This window comes from Strongylocentrotus purpuratus, unplaced genomic scaffold, assembly GCF_000002235.5.
Source record: "Strongylocentrotus purpuratus isolate Spur 01 unplaced genomic scaffold, Spur_5.0 spur5_scaffold_5, whole genome shotgun sequence".
Lineage (NCBI taxonomy): Eukaryota > Metazoa > Echinodermata > Echinoidea > Camarodonta > Strongylocentrotidae > Strongylocentrotus > Strongylocentrotus purpuratus.
The window spans coordinates 14,193,769-14,213,356 of record NW_022145611.1 but is presented as its reverse complement, the minus strand read 5'-3'; the positions used below and the strand labels follow the sequence as shown (position 1 = coordinate 14,213,356).

The 19,588-nt window shown below is 37.8% G+C and overlaps 3 protein-coding genes across 4 annotated transcripts; 2 read left to right on the top strand and 1 right to left on the bottom strand.

Annotated features, from left to right (window-relative positions):
• Positions 1 to 3,824: 3,824 nt before the first annotated feature.
• Positions 3,825 to 6,563, top strand: LOC100893998 (E3 ubiquitin-protein ligase NRDP1). Its single transcript, XM_003725644.3, has one exon. The coding sequence runs from the start codon at positions 4,173 to 4,175 to the stop codon at positions 5,268 to 5,270; it is 1,098 nt and encodes a 365-aa protein (XP_003725692.2). The 5' UTR covers positions 3,825 to 4,172; the 3' UTR covers positions 5,271 to 6,563.
• A 3,573-nt stretch (positions 6,564 to 10,136) lies between these two features.
• LOC115929566 (protein FAM177A1-like) lies at positions 10,137 to 16,037 on the bottom strand. 2 transcript variants are annotated; one of them, XR_004066548.1, is made up of 6 exons: positions 15,861 to 16,037; positions 14,692 to 14,970; positions 14,188 to 14,254; positions 13,577 to 13,674; positions 12,431 to 13,039; positions 10,137 to 12,395 (listed from the first exon to the last, which is right to left on the bottom strand). XR_004066548.1 is itself a non-coding variant. In XM_030998952.1 (5 exons), exons 1-5 carry the CDS (start codon positions 15,933 to 15,935, stop codon positions 12,902 to 12,904), a joined length of 657 nt encoding a protein of 218 aa, XP_030854812.1. In that variant the 5' UTR covers positions 15,936 to 16,037; the 3' UTR covers positions 10,137 to 12,901. The 2 variants fall into 2 exon arrangements, 1 of the variants encoding a protein (XP_030854812.1); XM_030998952.1 differs by having other exon boundaries at positions 10,137 to 13,039.
• A 3-nt stretch (positions 16,038 to 16,040) lies between these two features.
• Positions 16,041 to 19,588, top strand: LOC115929567. The gene is made up of 4 exons (XM_030998953.1): positions 16,041 to 16,128; positions 17,883 to 17,964; positions 18,571 to 18,771; positions 19,363 to 19,588. Exons 1-4 carry the CDS (start codon positions 16,088 to 16,090, stop codon positions 19,486 to 19,488), a joined length of 450 nt encoding a protein of 149 aa, XP_030854813.1. The 5' UTR covers positions 16,041 to 16,087; the 3' UTR covers positions 19,489 to 19,588.

Here is a 19,588-nt window from a genome sequence, read left to right as displayed (position 1 = left end):
GATGAGAAGGCAGACGAGAGTGAGAAAAAAAGGGAAAATGAAACGAGGAAGAAAGAGGGAGAAAGAAAGAAATGTATATATAGAGAGAGAGAGAGAGACAGACAGAAGAAAGAGGGGGAGAGATGATGTTGGAGGAGAAGACTAACATAATAAAGCAGAGTAGTTGAGAGTGAGAGAAAGGAAAATAGAAAGAGAAGAGGGTGTTAAAGAGAGAGAGAAAGAAAGAATAGAGAGAGTTGGAGAAAGATATGGGGATGGAAGAGCTAGAAAATACTAATATTATGGGAGATGAGAAGGCGTAATATTTATTGAGAGTGAGGAAAAAAAGGAAATTAAAACAAGGGGGAGAGGGAGAAAGAAAGAAATGAATATAGAGACAGACAGAGAGAGAGAGAGAGAGATGGGGTTGGAGGAGAATATTATATACATTATATTTTCCATCGCTTGACCATTAACATACCGCGGCATTAGTATTCCACGGTCGTATATTCAAGCTGTAAAATATTTTCAAGATGTGGTAGGATTTGAGGCATCTATGTTAATGAGGAGGAGTGAGTCATGGTGGAAAGGGAAGGCGAATTGAATCGTCAACTCGAAGACACAGCTGGTTGTATTTATCTGTATCTTAAATACGTGGACTCTTTTCGCAGCCCCCCCCCCCCCCGCTGTCTCTGTCTGTCTCTCTCTCTCTCTCTCTCTCTCTCTCTCTCTCTTTCTCTCTCTCTCTCTCTCTCTCTCTCTCTCTCTCTCTCTCTCTCCCTCCATCCATCTGTCCGTTTATCGCTCTCATTAATATATCTCTCTCTCTATTTTATATCTGAAAATGTATTTTTGAAAGGCCTACAAAAACAGCATTTAAATTTCTCTACTATAAAGTGTTCATAGGGGAGTCTAGATTTCCTCCCAATTTCGTAAAATGAGCATCGGCTCAAACCAACAATGGTGCATGTCTTTAACAGAGCAGCACCTAATTACCCTCGAAGAAGACTGATTCTCTTTCTTGGGGTGTAAAACAAAGAGCTTATTATAAGCCGGATTATGCATAATTAGCATCACGAAGCAGTCAACAGCTGCTTGATTACTGCTCTCTCTTTCTTCCACCCCCCCCCCCCCCCATAAAAAAACCCTCTCTCTCTCTCTCTCCATCTCTCTCTCTCTCTCTCTCTCTCCCTTTCCTACATAATCCTCTTTCTTCATATTTCACTGAATGAACGAGGCAACGGATTATAGAAAAAGAAATAAGGCACACAACAAAGATATTGTGCAATTTTGTCATTTTTGAATAGCATATTTCAAGAACATTATTTTCTCTAGAACTTACCGATCCCTTAATAAGATGATCATGATTTTTGTTGACGATATTGTTGTTTTGATTTGTTTGTTGTTGTTGTTGTTGTTGTTTATTTAGGAGGCGTTGTAGGGGTATTTAATCCATTTCCCATAAGCCCATATAATATAATATACATGTAGTTACAGTTTTCTTATTTATAAACATGAAGTATACAGCTTTTAATTATGTGTGCACTATTTATTCGGTCTAAATAATTATTTGACTATTGAAAGATTATTCACTGGTAGACATTCCTATCCCAGTGCAGTGGTGACAGACTAGATCATTATTTCCCCTTCTCCCAATTTAATTTCATGCAAAGATTGAAGAAAGACTTTTATTAAGTGATATAGAGCTCACATACAAACATTTCATATTTTTAAGTGTTTAATGTCAAATATGGCATTCCACTTAATTCCTCCTGCGTGTCTCTGCACACAAAAACTCAAACGGCAATGAGCAGTCTACATAATTAATAAGACTTCTTATTAAGCACGTTTAGCTATTCCCTTTAAACATCACTCATCAGCATCCAAATCACTGGGTCTGAAGGCGATACACTGGGATAATAGGCACGGCATTACTGGATGAGAGTGTGCTGTATGCAAGGACTCTAATTGCGCTGACTACGTAAGATGCACGGAGTAGCTAGCCAACCAGCTATACTCCTCATTAATATATTATTCAGCGCACCGTAAGCTTCTTGCGCTGTCTTCACCTGTCATTACAAGCCATGGCGCCGAACTCCGTGTTGTAAGGCCCGGTAATTCTCGAGGACGAGAGTGTCTTTACGGGAGGAGGTCGTATATATATCTTCCAACGCGCGGCGGAGGTGCGAGCGAATCTTCTTTTGGTGTTTTTATGAGACATTCATTACCTATGCACTCCTAGCTCGCGTCTTGGAGAGCGTTATGACTTGGTCGGCTGTCGGATAACGTCGCATCCGTTTCCCGCGTTATTTTCCTGTGCCTTGGAGACTCAATGGATGCCTCTCGATAGTGAATGGAGAGAGATGCGTTCTGTTTACAACTTGCCCATGTGATTTTGTCAGCGGTTCGTGGTACCCTGAAATTGTATTGCTTTACACAACTGAGCCAGTCTTGTTGGAAATGAATTGTTTGCATCGTTTGTATATCAAGAGCGGAGTGGAGTAAGCGGCTTGGTTTAAAGGAGGATTCGAATTCTTGGACATTAGCATCATACCGCAGCTACATGATCAATAATATTATTAACAACTCTCTGTATATTGTCAGATTTCTTCTTCTAAACATTCGAATCTCGATCTGAATCCATTTCTCTTTCATCGAGTCAGATACGAACATTATCAATCTACCATCCAAGCGATGAAAATACTGATGTTTGACTTTTAAGAACGGACAATATTCTCATTTATCAAGTTGCTCATGAACCAACGCTGTGCTTTCATTCCTTTTGTTATACACGGTCATGGACAAAGCCTGTACTCTTAGAACAAAATTAATTTACTGTATCTTGGTCTATAGCAACATAATATTATGAAATAACCCATATACCGCCACATGTCAAAATAACTGTCACATACAAGCGGAAATTCATCGCCTTCAGTTGCGACGAAATCATGTACTTGTGAAAGATGATTTGTGTGACGACGGAGAAGGATAAAACTTAATCCGCAGTTTGCAATCAACGCCTAAAGATTTAATTATCAGCGTTTCGCACGATGATCCCGTTAACCATTTAACCCTTCTTGTCTCGGGTGACTACGTCATAAATTAATTTGACGCATCGGGATCATTCTGTTAAGATATGTGCTTACCAGTCAACTTACAGCAATGTATCATCATGTAACTGATTCTGATAGCCTGTCTACCCGATTTATCAGTTTGGACAGAATGATATTAGTGATCACCGCCGGCATATACGACTGCTTAAATAGTTGGCGTGGTTAATCATGCTTTAGCTTGGAGAAAATCTTCTGCAAGGGCACTAAGATATATCTATCTTACATTTCTCTGCCCATATGACCACACCTTATTAACAACTCGATCTTCGTCACCTTCAGCTTTTTAGATAACTTTTACTCTTTCCTTCCCGCCTTTTTTTCCCAGTGACATTTATCAATCGGGAGATCACAGCATTATAGTTACACGTACGTGCAGGTCAGCTTCACTTGCTATGCCATACTTCCGGCATGCGTTGCATCTATATATAATATATCAGTCCCATTTAATAACATACTTGGGGATTGCCTGACGGGTAAGAATGTACATACCACTGCTGTGCTTATCAAATTAAAAGTCGCGAGCTAGCGGCTCCCACGTGGCATGCTATATTTGACTGGTCTAATTCAATATTTGATTAGGATCGCATCTGGATGCATCGGCGCTATCTCATGCTGATGTTGAATGTGGATACTATCTCGTGGTGTGGATGATCTGCGTCCCAGGGTCTGCGTGTAGGAAAAAATTGGATCAAGTTGCCTTGGTTATGATTGTCACCTATTATTAGAGACTGAACGGTCGTATGGATCATTGGAAGTGCCGACAATAATTTGGTTGCAGTATCTATACAGTGCTCTAGTTGCCTGTGCATTCAACAGTTCAACTCGTCCTCGCATACTGATTGCATTTCGGATTTGTCTGCATCAGTTTATTACTTTTCTTGTTCAGCAATTTTTAATATGAAGCAGTGATAACATTTCTCAAGTAACTTTGTATTTATTTGTAGTCCTTATAAGAGATACCGTCGAAGTTCTCTATAGGCCGATGTAGTACAGGAGAAGGGGGCCTACTATTTAATCTTCAAGATTATTGTTTATGTGGTGAATATTGTTCTGCTGTTGTGATTTGACTCATCCGACAAGATGGGGTATTCCACGGAAAAGTTTGTGACGAAGCCCAACCCCAATCTGATTTGTGGCATATGCGCATGCGTTCTGCGGGATGCCGTCCTGACCCGATGTGGGCACGCCTTCTGTCATACCTGTCTCGATACCTGGTTGGCTAGACCATTGGCGGGAACGTGTCCTCAGTGTCGCACCTGTATCAGCAAATTCCAGGTGAGCCCCGTCTGGGCGATCCGGGAAATGATCAACGTATTATCCATCTACTGCAGCAACGCCGACCGCGGTTGTACCTTGACTCTGGGTGTCGAGAACTTGGAGAAGCACCTTGACTCCTGCGGCTACGGACCTGTAGAATGCGTGGCTTGTGGCGTCGTGGTCAACCGACTCGACTACCCAACACACACGGTGGAATGTGAGAAATATACCCTCGAGAAAAGTGGGCAGCTGCAGACTTCAACCCAGACTTCACCGACAGCAGATGCGCCCGACGTCGAGAAGCTGAACCAGCGACTGAACGCGCTTGAGATACAGCTGAAGCACAGCCGCAAGCAGCTTCACCTTTGCCAAGCCGATAATCGAAAACTGGAGCGCGAGTTGTCCAAAGCGCGTATCGACTTACAGAGAAAGCGAACCGAGTTCAATCTCTTCAAAGCTCAGATGTGTGAATTCGACGCCGATTATCCATACGGCTTCCAACCAGACGGCGTCTCAAAACTCTCCCTCCTCATCGCCTGTCATCAGCAGGAGAAACCCGAGAACATCGACCAGAACCGCATCTTCACCTGCATCCAGCGTTGCTATGACAACTTCGCGCGGTGCGGATCCAAATACGAGCACGACGTCCATATGCTGATCGCGACCGCGTACGCCAGTAAGTGGTTTTCGGACAACCACAAGATCAACTTTCACTGTTGGCTGCAGAGCATCGCACGATATCGCAAGTATGCCGACTGGGGCAGGACAACTGTCAGTCAACAAGCCCCTAATCATCACCACCACCAGGAAGGATCGCATCACTTGTTTGGTGATGATGATAATTCGACGAGAAGTCAAACGCATCGAGGTACGGTCAATATAGGCAGTAACCAACTATCTTGGTCCCTCTCTCTTCGATGAATAAGGCCATAAATAGTTTCAGCAACAACAACAAATTATATAATAGACCTGATTGCATAATAGTATTGTACAATGCGATGATCTTGTTGTGTCAGTTTGGGACTTCCGATCTTGAACATTAAATAGAAAAGCAATCGGGACAACAACAAAATATTATTAATCTAGAACCAGACAAGGCATCATTACCCAGCCCTCCCGGAATTCATTCAGTTAAGGATGCAAAAACAGAACATGGCTCTTTTAGCCCCAGCCTATACCCCAACCCATCCATTATACCTGTATGCCCCCTCCCACACCCCTCTCATCCACCTCCCCTTGATGCCATCAGTGTGTATGGGTCATGTTTTTGAAGGAGTCATATTTTATGGAGTGTTAACTTTGAAGAAATTATCAAAATAATCAAGACGACTATCGATTGTTTCTCTTTGTGCTACGGAACCAGTTAAGATTGAACACGATCACAAAGACTTTCAAGAAATCGACTAAAGGTCAATTTCAATTCCCCATTGTTTTACCTATGATAATAGTCATGTACGGATTATGCAATATTTCATCACCCTATTCGGTTACGACCAATGCTATAAAGATTGTCTTGGGTTGACCTTCCGAAAGTCTAGGATTGTGTTGTTGACGATTATTTGATATAAACAGATGAACTACCTCAACAGTGCTCATCATAATGATTTTTTAAAAACGTGTCTTTAAATTACATTTCATTATTTGAAAACCAAGAGTTGAGTTACCTCAGTTGTCATCTAAATGAACACCAATGAAATAGCATAATGTGGGTATTTTCACAACAGTGTTAGACAACTGTACCTATAGATAAGTGCAGACATAATCAGTGTGTCGCCGTATTCCTTATCTTCATTTTTGTGCGCTTTGGACATTATGTTAAAAAATTATGTTTATGACTTACATGATGGCAATCAAGTATCATCTATTGCAAAGAATATCGAGTCATACGTATGTGTTTAAGTTTGATAGAACCGATTTGAAAATATTGACAGAGCATGGTGAAGAGTGTAAACGTTTGTCTTATTGTAAACTATTAAAAGGGGTCTTTTAAGGTCAAAACCTTATAAAACTACAGCACCAGGATACTATGGCAGTGAAAGTTCAACGTACTTTTTTTAGAATTGTGAAATTGTGGAAGTCGTTTCAGTATATCAACTATTTTTCACCTTGAAAATGTGGGTACGAGGGTCTCTTCTCCTCAACATTCACAATACAATAGACATAGGCCTACACGATAATAAAAAATGGTGAAAGAGGGAGCTGTTTGGAGCTTGAAGGGCGTTAACTATAAACTAATATGAGTTGATACCCTTCTGGCTCCAAACAGATTGATTTCACTTTTCTTGCTCCTTCTGAAAACGATGCTACAATAATACATTCGTTGAAGTGTTATGTGTGACCACAAACACCAGTAACTTATTTACATGAAAGTCTATGTATGATTGCACATGAGTAATTTGTCACAAGTTTTTAGTATAGATTGATACATTTTTACGAGCAGAGTGAAACAGATTGAAGGTGTGAATAAAAGAAAGTGAAATGAAACAATATATCTCGATCTTTGTATACTGCAATGTTGACGTCACTGGTTAGTCTTGTGTTATCTATACAACTATGTTTTAAATGAAAATGACAACGAAGAGGAACAGAAACTAAATGCAAATATTTAGCTGGGGAGAGGGTGAGAGAGGTGTAAATGAATAATGATGCTCGGAAGGTCGCAGTGATAGAAGTGATGATGGATGTGGAATGGATATGGAATGGATATGGAATGGATGTAAGAGAGAGAATTGGCATGTTGCTGCAGGAGAAATGAAAAGAAGATGGATGATGAAGGGGAGTATAGGATGACTTCTGCATTTAGGAAGAGCGAACCTTGAGTAGTATAGCACAGCTAGGATGACCCGTTCTCCTTTGCATCCGAATTCTTGCCCTACCCAATTTTTCACCTGCTTTTCTGGACCTCCCCTTCTCTCTCTCTCTCTCAACCTCTCTCTCTCTCTCACTTTCCCTCTCTTCCATCACTGCTTTATCTCCTTATAATATTATAGTAGAAGTAGTAGTAGTAGTAGTAGTAGTAGTAGTAGTAGTAGTAGTGTTTTTTTAATTATTATTGTCATAATTTCAAATTATTATTTCTACTATAATTATACTTCTACTTTTTTCTAATAATAATAATAATTTCTCTTTTTTTTAAATATATCTATTTCTCTCCCTTCATTCTGTCTTCCCATCCCACCCACTCCTCTCTCTTTCTCTCTCTCTCTCTCTCTCTCTCTCTCTCTGTCTGTCTCTTTCTCTCTCTGTATGTCTCTTTCTCTCTCTCTCTCTCTCTCTCTCTCCCACTCTTCATCCTCATCCTCTCCCCCGCCCTTCTGTCTGTCCTTCATATATTTTGATATTTTTCCTTCTTTCCTTTCATCGCTTTCTCCTCTATACCTTTGCCAATCTTCCAACTTTCATCTCACTCTCCGGGCCTTCCTTAGTTCCTTCTCTCTCTCTCTCTCTCTCTCTCTCTCTCTCTCTCTCTCTTTCTTTCTCCCCTCCTTTCTCTTCTTCCCTCGCCTATTATACATTTTCTTGCATCTGTCTATATGTATTTTTCTTTTCTCCTGCCATCGCTTTTTATCACCTACCTCCATTTATCTTCCTACTTCGATCTCTTCCCACCCCTTCCACTTTCTCTCTCTCTCTCTCTCCCTCTCTCTCTCTCTTTCTGTCACTCATCTGTCTTGTTCCCCTCCCTTCCATATAATATTTCTCTACCGTTTCTAACAATCATCTCCCTCCTCATACCTTCCCTGTGTTCTTTTCCCTCCTTTCATTGCGTTCAGGAAGCAAAGGCAGGTGAATCTTACCTCGACTGCATGTATGCGGAAATATATTATTTGACAGCAATGATGCATGCGTTGCTTTTGTGAACTAATACACTTCGCATTTGAAGTGTAGACCTACTAGTTTTCACATATTTCAGTTCCTTTATTGGCGGCTGCAAATTGTGATTACCTAGCTGATGAAAATGAAATTACCATTTTATTTTATGCCCATATGTAGCAAATTAGTGTCCGTAATTCGTGTTCCAAATAATATCTTTCATGAATGTGGATTAATGGCTGATCATTACTTCCTAACCGATTAGCTTTTATTAATATTCGACTCGTTATAATGACTCATCAAACATTAGGCTATATGCAGCACTTAATTTCTTTGCTGATTGAATCGACATAATATGATATATATCATGTTAACCCTTATTGTCTGATATTGCGAGAAAAAAAGATGTAAAAACAGAAATATGTTTGACGGTTGTCAACGTTAGAATAGCTAAGAGAGACAGGAGGTGCACATAGGCTATGCCCCCAATTGAATGGCAAGCATGAGAGAAAGAGAAGGGGAGAGGAAAGGAGAGATAGAAAGATATATATATATAGAGAGAGAGAGAGAGAGAGAGAGGGTGAAGAGAGAGACAGAGAGAGGGGCAGAGAGGGAGAGAGAGAGAGAGAGGGGCAGAGAGAGAGAGAGAGAGAGAGGGAGAGAGGGGGAGAGAGAGGCAGAGAGAGGCAGAGAGAGATTGGAAGGGGAGGTGAAAAGATGATAATTGGAACATAATAGGAAGTCAGACATTATTATAATTGTGTCATAAAAATAAATGAATTAAAATGTCAAACTTAAAAGATCACCTACTGCTGTCCGATACCCCGAGTATAATAATTTGATACCAACTCTTTAAGTTAAAGATAACCAGACCTACTCCTTTTATTCTTGCTGGAGAAATGCTGCAGGGGGTGGTGTAAAGTAAATTCGGTTTAGGGAAGGCACGTTTCGTGAAAATGATACCGTATCGCGACAATCACCCCTAGAAAATCACCCCGATGACAATTACCCCCCCCCCCCCTCCCCCCTCCGAAATTAGCCTCTGTTCAACCTGATAACAAGTTGGTTTATTTGAAGAAGATTTTTTTTCGGGGGGGGGGGGGGGGGGGGGGGTAATTGTCCTCGGGGTGGTTGTCCTAGAACCGCGTACTACGAATTAACTCTACTATATCTATAACTGTCTGTACAATAATTATACTCTATGGTCTTCAGACTTCAGGCACACTGCCCTCTCTCGTTTCAGGCATCGTGTGTAATTTGCTTAAATGTTCAATGTAAATTCCTTTTATACTGAAGGAATAATACGAATAACACTCAGATGCCATAGGAACGATCATTTTCTAGAAATACATTAAAATGGTTTATAATTTTAAGAAAGTCATTACAAATCGTGTCATAATATAGATAGAGAGATCAAAAATTCTGGAGAGAGAGAGAGAGAAAGCCTAGAGAAAACACCAGAAATTAATTGTACAGAGTGAAATAGTGAGCAAAAGATATATATAAAATAAAGAGCAGATAGTATATTAAAGCAGGAAGGAAAAAGAGAGAGAGAGATGGAGATAAAAACTGAAGGGGGAAAGAGAGAGATAGACCAACCGACCGACCTAGAAGAAAAAAAAGGGGGGGGGGGGGTTGACTAGCCATCGTAAGTGAACAGTGATAGCTCATGTATTTCAGAGTAGATTATGATATGCACCTACTCTCTTACACCATGGAACAATTCACGACTAGTATTATTTTGGACCCATTCTAAGTTTTCTTGTAATAGAAAAGAACTGACTACTCTCATGGAATAAGTTTGTTCTGCAAAATTCTATTTCACAAAATTTTACTTTTGACTAAAAAGAATAGTTGAAAGCTAATGGTTGGAGACAAACAGATCCATTAAAAAAAATGTGTATACATCACATCTGTTCAGCTTCTATTGAAGCTTATTGTGACGTATAAATAAAGACACAAATAGGATATTAATCTTCTGTAAAACACAATTTTAATTCATGCTATATAACAAATATGTTAATAAATGGATACAAAAAGTAAATAAATATGAAAAATTAACAGTTTTATACATTCCAGCTAGATTCCATGTATATAATATCATAATATAAATGAGTTTGATATTGGCTGTCAAAGTTTGCATTGAACAGTATGATTTATAGCTTGTAAGAACATGGAATGTTAAAATACTTTAACAAAGTCATTAAATAAGTAGTTGTGAAGTGTTAGAGCATACCAAAATATGCAGATAGCATTTAGATACTGTTTGATCAGGATTTGGATCAATGCAGAAATCAATAAATCTTTTCCTTGGTAAAAGAAGGGCATTAAATTGATATTATTTTTTTCCTTTGCTAATGTCCTTCTGGCTATAAACAGACAAATTGATTCTCCAACTTTTGTGGTGAAATAGTTGCTTTGTGGTAGGAGCTAGGCAGAGATGTACACATGTGAACTTATATATTTTAGATGCTTGAATGTAGTGGGCTGAAGCGTAATTGCCCAGTTGTTTTTAAGCTAACCCTGTATTGTATGACATCAGTACACCACCCAAGTATGATCTCCAATTAAGGACAATCATTTAAATATCATCAAAATGTAACTATTTGAAGTATGAAGGATGTACCATCCAAAATGTGTAACTTCCAAATAAGGACATTAATGTATATACCACCAAATAGTAAACATATAATGTATGAAAGACAAGTAAAGATTGTCAAGAACACTTTATCTCAAAACAAGCAGGGAAACTAGAAATCCATTCAGAAAATCACAACAACTTTAATATACAAATATTCTACCCTAAACTACTGAATTCCATATACATTGTATAAATATGTTCTAAATATTTCAGGGAGCATACCTACAGTACATCAAATGGTCTAAGAAAACCTCACATACTAGAATTGAGAAATGAATAATCTATACCTAACATTAATTGTGACCTCCAAAGTTGAATTTCATAAACACTCGACAAAAAAAAAAAAAAAAATTATATCCAATTTCCTGTATAAGCATCTTGAGCAAAAATTTCTAGAGAAATGTAACTTGAAAAAGTAAATAAAGAGAAAATGAGGAAAAGATTAAAAACAGAAATTATATAAAATAGCCCCCCCCCCAACCGAATTAATTTACATGAGTTAGTTTAAATCTCTCTTCCTCTTTTCACTTGAGAGGCTTAAAAGGCTCTTCTAAAAACTTGATTTGATGACTGGTACAATAAGGTTATGATTATGATGGTAATCTGACACCATCAAAATGAATACAAAAATAAGGAATGCATAATACAGCAAAACAATTGAAATCAAATTAGAATGTAGATAAATGTGTATGTGAATCACCTTCACATCAATAGAAAGATCCCAAAACGAATGTATTCGTAAATTCATAATAGTTCAGCATTAAAATGTGTGTATCAAGTTTGTACAAGAATAAGGCACTTGCTTGATTACAGGAAATGTAATAGCTTCAACCACAACAACAAAAACTAAAACAAACAAAAAGGCACTGTGTAACATGATAAATCTGTACCAGTATTGCCTCAGAATAGTAAATTGTTATAAATAAATATAATTAGCAATGTACACTACCACAGCCAAAACATCTTTGCTTATTCAGGATAGCGGTTTTTTAAAACATCAATCCTAATATAGTTAGCAAACACAACATCGACAGAACAAATTTTCTCACACCTTTCTTACCTCAATATGAATAGATTTTGGATTGTTATAAATTATATCTTACAATATATTGCACCAGTTAAAGAAAAGGCGAGTTAACTATCATGGTTGACTATCCTTCAAAAACAAAAATGAATCTTTGCAAATTGCAAAAGATATAATCCAGGTATGTTCTAAATAATTATACAGGTAGAAACAATGATAATTCTGGCACCACATTTTGATGTAGGTGGTATAAACATATATTATATTCTGACCAAAATCAGCACTTTTAAACATACTTAATAGAGCTTTTAGCAATACGCAGGACTACCACAAAAAAATAGTACCGGGTACTCACAAAATGTACTAAGTTTCTGGTGCTGCAGTAATGACCCCCCAAAATATATCCTGCAATTGCATTCATGAGTAACATGTATTTGGATTAAGAGTGTCATCATGTATGGCATAGTGGATTGAACAATGAACATACTATGCCTTTGTTGTGCTAGATGTATATCAAACACTCACTCAGAAGAAGAAAAAAGATTAGTTTCACAGTGTTATTCGAAAGCTCTCTCAATTAAATAATAAACTGGAAAAAAAAACCTTAGATAAGAAATGAGCCTTTGCTTTCTACTTTTCTTGAAGGGCTCGAAATTGCCGTTTTATTTCTAAAATTAAGCAACATCCAAAATAAAACTGGTAATGATACTATTAACAAATTTTCATCAAGCAAATCAAACATAACAAAGCTCTCTTCTAAACTGAATATATTATTTCAGGTTTTAACAGTTCCTTGGCTCTATCTCAGGTGCTCTGACATATATCCTCTGGCAACAACTGCTTCAAGACGTGATTTTATTGAACATACCGGTAGAGTGTTAGGTTGTGATCGGGTTAGGGATAGGTTGAGCCCTTGAGGGTTAGGGTTAGGTGTACTGCATGGTCCCGGAATCGAAGTTTGAGTGAATTTTGTTGAAGATTGATAAATTAACTTGATAAAGTTAAGATTTGCATAGGATACAGACCCCACAGAGCACTTCTCATCGAAGCATGTGTCGTACACTGAGCCCTATCTCAGTGAGTGCTTGTAGGTAGTCCCGGTTCAGGCTGACTGGCCATGGATGCTTGGAATACTCTCTCTGCCTCCTGTCTTGTTACCAGATCCTTCTGCTCTTCTCTCTCAGCCATCTGGCGATCCAGCTCCTCCTTCTCCTGTAGAAAAGACACAAGGAATGAATGAATCAAGAAGGTAGTGTACTTTCTACATCTGGGACCCGTTTCTCAAAGCCTCTTTGCAATGACAAATGCCAAAAATCAGTGCCGAATCTGCTGATAACCAATCAGAAGCAAGGATTTCAGTAGCTTATAACAAAAACTGTCACAAAATTTGTCACTGATGATAAGTTTGATGGAATGGGGCCCTGAACAAGAAAATATATTTGATTTTGACATACTCTTTTACCATACCATATTATACAACATGCCGTATGGCAAGAGAAAATAATGTAAAATTTAGGTCAGGTAATAGGCAGCATTTGTCAAGGTCATTGATTCAATGTGTAATTTTTTGTACTCAGGGCATCTAATTGGTCTGTTCCAAAATCGATAATCCGTTCTTTCAACCTGTGTGAGATCACTATTCATGTCGGTCAGAACTTTGCCAAATTAATCTACTTGAATTAAAGAAAACAATTTCGACAGTGAATTATTTATAATTGACTGATTTAGCCATGATTCATGAACGTTTACCTCTTTCTCTAATCTGTTGTATTCACTCAGGGCATAACCATACTTTGGTGATGTGATTCCGAAAAAATATGCCAGTTTCTCGCCAAGGTAGTCACAAACTGTGGGAAAATAAAATTTATTGTGATGATACATTTCTCATGTGGCGTTCATGTTCTTAATTTCAAGGACAGTACCATTTGATCAAATTTTGATCTAAAATCCATCAAATAACAGAAACAGATCCGTATCAAGAGCTATTGCACCCTTCAATGTTTCTGGACACATGTTATATTTTTGCAGAATCATGTTATTTTTAAAAAGAGACAGTTACTCCAAAAAAAAAAGTACAGAAGAGATTTGATATTAAATTAGTTAGATTTGGAAAAAAATAACATCTTGGTGAAAATATTTACTCTTCCAATATTTCATATGAACTTCATAGTCTACTTTAATATAACCACACAGATTGGTTGTATCATGAGTTTCTCAGTAAGGTTCTTTTCTCCATTGAAAAATTTCTTTCTAAGAAGATAACTGTGAATACATGTATTAATTTTGTGCAAGTAAACATTCAAAGATAATTTCTACCAAACTTCAAAATCCCTTTCAGTCAAAAATGAAATCAATCTCACCTTTGTATGTAGTTGTTCCTGACTTAACCATACAGTACCACATGTAGGGCAACCAGTCCAAAGTTTTCTAGCAATAAAATATAGAGGAAAGAAAAGAGTTAAAGATCTAGATGCAGTTAGAATGAACCTAAACCAACAACAACTCCCTAATTATTGTTACTTATCACTGATGTGCTTTTAAATTATAACAATTTTGTTTTCTTTCAAACCATAACTGAACGTAAATATGTTTAAGGTCATACTTTATGACATATATCATATTCTTCTTTTCTCTTACAAAGAAAACATTTCCTTTACTTTAATCCCAACCAGTTTATTCAATTCCAATAAAAATATACAAAACAGAATACAATCATGACATAATGATTGTATAAATACATCATGAGTACAAAATAAGATAAAATGATAAAACAATAAAGCGCTAACTCAGATAACAACACAAAATAGAGCATTATTGGTTGCTAAGCAGCCAAATGAAAAATGGGTGGGTGCAATAAATCTTACTGGATCAATGGGAGGCGCCTTCGCCAACTCTTCGCCTTCTCCGTCCTCTTCATCCGTGCTGTATTCCTCCAGTACCCCATCACTGAAATGGATGATTCTCCTGGGCTTTTTCACCTCCTCCAATGAGATGCTCTCAAAGTCCTTCTTCTCTGGCTGAGCTCCGTCTCCTGCATCCCCTCCCAATGCTCCTGGTACAAGGGATGCGGGGTACACAGGTCCACTGCTGATGATGCTCACAGGAACTTCGGAGGCTTGGTCATGGCCAATGCTTCCAGTTTCCTGTCAAAAAAAATATTAAGAAAGACAAAAGGGAAATCAAAATAAGAGAGGAATTTAAACAAGATTGATTCAGATGATCGATGACATAGATGAAAACTGAAGTATAATAAAAAGAAGAGTGGTATCACAAGTGATTACTCAAATGGAGTAGATGATGATGACAGAGGAGGAGAAACATAAAAGGAGAAAGGAAAGAAAAATCAAATATAATGAAAAGAAAAGAAAAATACTGAAATGCATGTATTGAGAAAATCCACTGAACTAGAATAACAATTCCTCAAGCATGGCCGATAGCAATGTTCTCATCCCTCCTCCTCCTACCCCCCCCCCTAAATTAATGATGCGCCTCAACTGGCACAATATAGACCTAGTCTACTCTAGTGCGAAGAAACAAAATTCTTCACATAATCACATACTACAAAAGTACTAGATTCTAGACTTATATCGAAAAACAATTACAATTCTTGATAAAAATGTTAACGGGTTTACTTTAATGACACTTCAACATGCCAAGACAAGAGCCAGAGCCTCAAACTAGTTATATAACATTACTTAGCAATAACAGAATTAACCACCATCACACTCGTCAGAGTTCAGACAGACCATTTTGATTTTTGTTGATCAATTTTGTTGGCATAATTTTTATATCAATCCAAGTTTAATATTCTAAATCTGAAATTGTATTATTTCTTCATTAAAGTCCATTATCACTGATCAACAAATCTTCACTATTCACTCAGATTCATTTCTCATTCAGTTTCACTGGTTATTCTGACTGAGTTTATTGAGTGATATGAATATGAATGATCATGATGGCAAAGGCCAAGTCAGTGCCAGTCACAGTGCAGTGGCATTACTTTTCATGAATCGTTTCCAAGCAAACAAATTACCGTTTCATGATTAACCTCGGTCATGTCTGTTGGTATGTGTGCTGTCCTTGAATCTGTACCTCCTTCAGCTTCCATGTCTTGATAATTCAAACAATAAAAACGTTTTATTATATAGATTTCAAACAGCTTCAAGTGAGAGTTACCATTTGTTTACAGATCAGTCATCATCGGCCATTTCGATTGAAATTGCTCTTTATATTCCATCGTAGGTGGCGCTTCATATACCCATGTTTTTTCCTTTTTTGTGCGACATCGTGGCTTACCCAAGGTGAATACCGATACGTCCTTATAAAAATGCGATTTTCATGTTATGTATAATGCATATGATGTTGAAGTAATTTTTTTAAGGTAGTTTACGAATTGAAAAATATAATGGTGTAAGATAATTGAAAATCCATTATGAAATGTTGTTGTATGAAGAGGAAAGAAATGAGCTTATTTGCTCGTAGTGTTGAGAGACTATTCATTCTTTGGTTGGTTGGTGCTGTATGCATAATGCACGCAATGATGCAGTGTGTAGGTGCGAATGCAAATGCGAGATGTCATTAGCTACATGTGTAAATTGGGCTCGGCTATTGCAACATGCAATCTCAATTCTTGTACAATTATTAATTGCCATCTTCTCGACATGAATGGTCGCCATGGCCATGCAAATAGTGGAAATAATTGCAACAGAAACGGGCAATTGTTGTTATGTCTAGCTTTTAACCATTTAATTTTAGGAGGAATTTTAATGTAGAATCTAGGCAGAGAACACAAATAATTTGTGTCAAAGTCCACTGCACTGCATTTGCCAGCATAGACCCTATGCTGATTATAATCTAACTGAATTACGTTGGGTTTTGTCTCGACTCTGGCTCTGCTCTTTTGTGATATTCATATTCAGACATAGGCAAAGCATCAGTTAATCAAGCCTGAATTTGGAAATCAAGAGAACATTTTGAAGAGTGGGTATATTTTGTTGTATTTCGTAGGCACAGAAAGATTAATGTTCATACTCGTACTTCAGTTTGATTATGACATGCAAAGTTTTTGACTTGATTGAGTGGAGCTATTTCAGAGTTCACTATGGGCTAGTTTGTCAAATTATTTTCTTCATCGACGGTCTCAAAAATAGCACCAACAATGGCAGAAGAATTAATATTAATAGATTTTAGATGATTAACTTTTTATTTTCAGTGGAAAAAGGTAAGGTAGAGGTCAGCAGTGTTTAAATATTTTTCACTCATTCTGTGCTTGTTCTGTAAACTCAAATCTGCAGCATTGTTTACCTGTTTTTCTTATTTATTTATTTTTTTAGCTAATGTGTTGCAATTTGACATCAAAATTTCAAAATACATCTCACAAATTTATTCACTTAATTTCAAGTTTTGCCCATGTACCAGACTAAGTCATAACATTTTGCAGTTGCATCTAAAGTTATCTTAAACTTCAGTCTACTGAGAATTGATATTTAATTTCAAACTTTTGAACGTGTTCAAAACTGCAATATGTACATGTACATGTATAAGGTTAACACCCTTTCATACTAGCTTTTCAGTGCCTGCAGCTGTGGTTACGTATGATTGGTAAACTGAATCTAATTCCAAGTGAGAGAATGGGGCTCTACACTGAATTTATTTCCAAAGGTGTCAAGGGTCATGTCCTCCTAAAGATAGTTGTTGTCATGTGGCTAAATGTGATAAATTATGGGGTTTTACATTTACTTTTCTAAAGAAAAAACTGGTGCAGTGAACAGGATGATGAAGCTATGGCAATGTAATTATCAGAGACCCTATGAACAAAGTTAAAAGTTAACAAACTGGACTAGAGAATCAAAATCTTCCAACAAAATTTTCCTCCAATTGATTCCCAGATAGAAAGCTACTATGAAGAGATGGAGAAATTAATTCTGATTTATCATTTTCAAAGCACAGCTTCATGTGCTGAAGATGAAATTCAATTTGTACTCCCTACTCTCAATTCCTTACTCTAAAGAGAACTAACCTAGATTATTTTTCTCATTTGTTTTAACCGTTACAGCACCAAGATGCAATTGTTTGTCCGAGCTGACGAGACCCACACCCTTGAGGTGACTGGTGAAGAATCTATTGCTGATCTGAAGGTAAGGAGAGCTGTTTTCCTTCACTTTTTTTTTTTTTATAAAGGGTAACAGTCATGAAGTTTGGTTCAGTAAAGGCCTTGTAGGAGTACTCTTTGCACTTTGATTAGTTATTTATCTCATGGTTTTGTTTGCTTCCAAAACTTAGTGAACTGAACTAGCAAGAGATATTCAGGTTTGAACAGCCGAAGCCATTAATTTTAACTATTTCAAATGTTGTTTATTTACTCTGCTGACATCCCCTCTTATGTATGACCATTTACCAGAAAGAAATGTATAGACAGTAATTATTTAAGACCATAATGTAGCTTGTTTTAAGTTGTACTTAGATCATAGCAAAGAGTAAAAGTTTGCAATAATTTTGTTTTCTTCTGAATTGTCAAGGTCAAGACCAGGAGCCATTACATGTACAGTTGCCTCATTTAGCACCAATTCTATGTAATCAATCGTTCATGAAGCTAAAACTAAACCAGAATGCTCAAATGAGCCAAGTCTTCCTTTTGTGCGCACTAAATATTCAGATAGTTTTAAAGATTATAATTATAAATCTAAATTTGACATGTCAATTTTTACATGAAATATGAATCCTCTCATCTTAATCCCATTTAGGCTAAGATCCAGGAGCTGTCTGGCTTCTCTGCCTCTGAGCAGGTCCTGTCCTGCTGTGGCGCACCCCTGGATGAGGACATCACCCTCTCCCAGAATGGACTCGTTGACCTGATGACCCTTGAGCTCTCCGGACGTCTGCTCGGAGGAAAAGTTCACGGCTCCCTCGCTCGTGCTGGTAAAGTGCGAGGTCAGACCCCCAAGGTAAGCACCACAATCCATTTTGTTCCTTCCTATTCACAATGGAGTGTTGGCTCAGTCAGTAGAGCCTCCGCCTCACAACCGGAAGGTCGGGGGTTCGATCCCCGGCTGCGTCATACCAAAAGACGTTAAAAGATGGGAGTTGCTGCTACCTTGTTTGGCGTTCAACAATAAGGTATAGAGCAACGGCAATCCGGCGCTGCTCAGTGGCTGCCAGGCTCACGGGGTAACATCAGGCTAACAAAATGATAAGGACTGCCTGGCTACTGAAATAAGTCTTTGTGGAGGGCAACCCAACAACATGGCTTGTAAGTCTTATAAAAAGGTGAATGTAAATGAGTAAGAAAGAAAAGTAGTGAGAGACTAGGGAGATTAAGGAAATTTGCCATGGACCGCTTTTCTCTCATTGCTTGTTTTGCACAAAATGCTTTGGAAGAATATGTCATGGAGTGATAATTTTGAGTGTATTATTACTTGAAACCGTTGACCAAACATAACTCTTTAGAACACTTTAATATTTGCCGTGAGTTCTGCATCACCTTCTGTAGAATAACAATGAAATTTTTTTTTTTTCCTTTCTTCTCTAATTATCAGGTTGACCCCCAGGAGAAGAAGAAGAAGAAGGTCGGACGTGCCAAGCGCCGCATGCAGTACAACCGCCGATTCGTCAACGTTGTTCAGACCTTCGGCAAGAGGCGTGGACCCAACTCCAACTCCTAAGCTGTCATTCCCTGTCAGAGAATGTTGCATGAAACAAATTGTAAAATAGTCGATGTGTTGATCAGATAATAAAACCTAGTCTGCTCTTGTGCAACAGCAA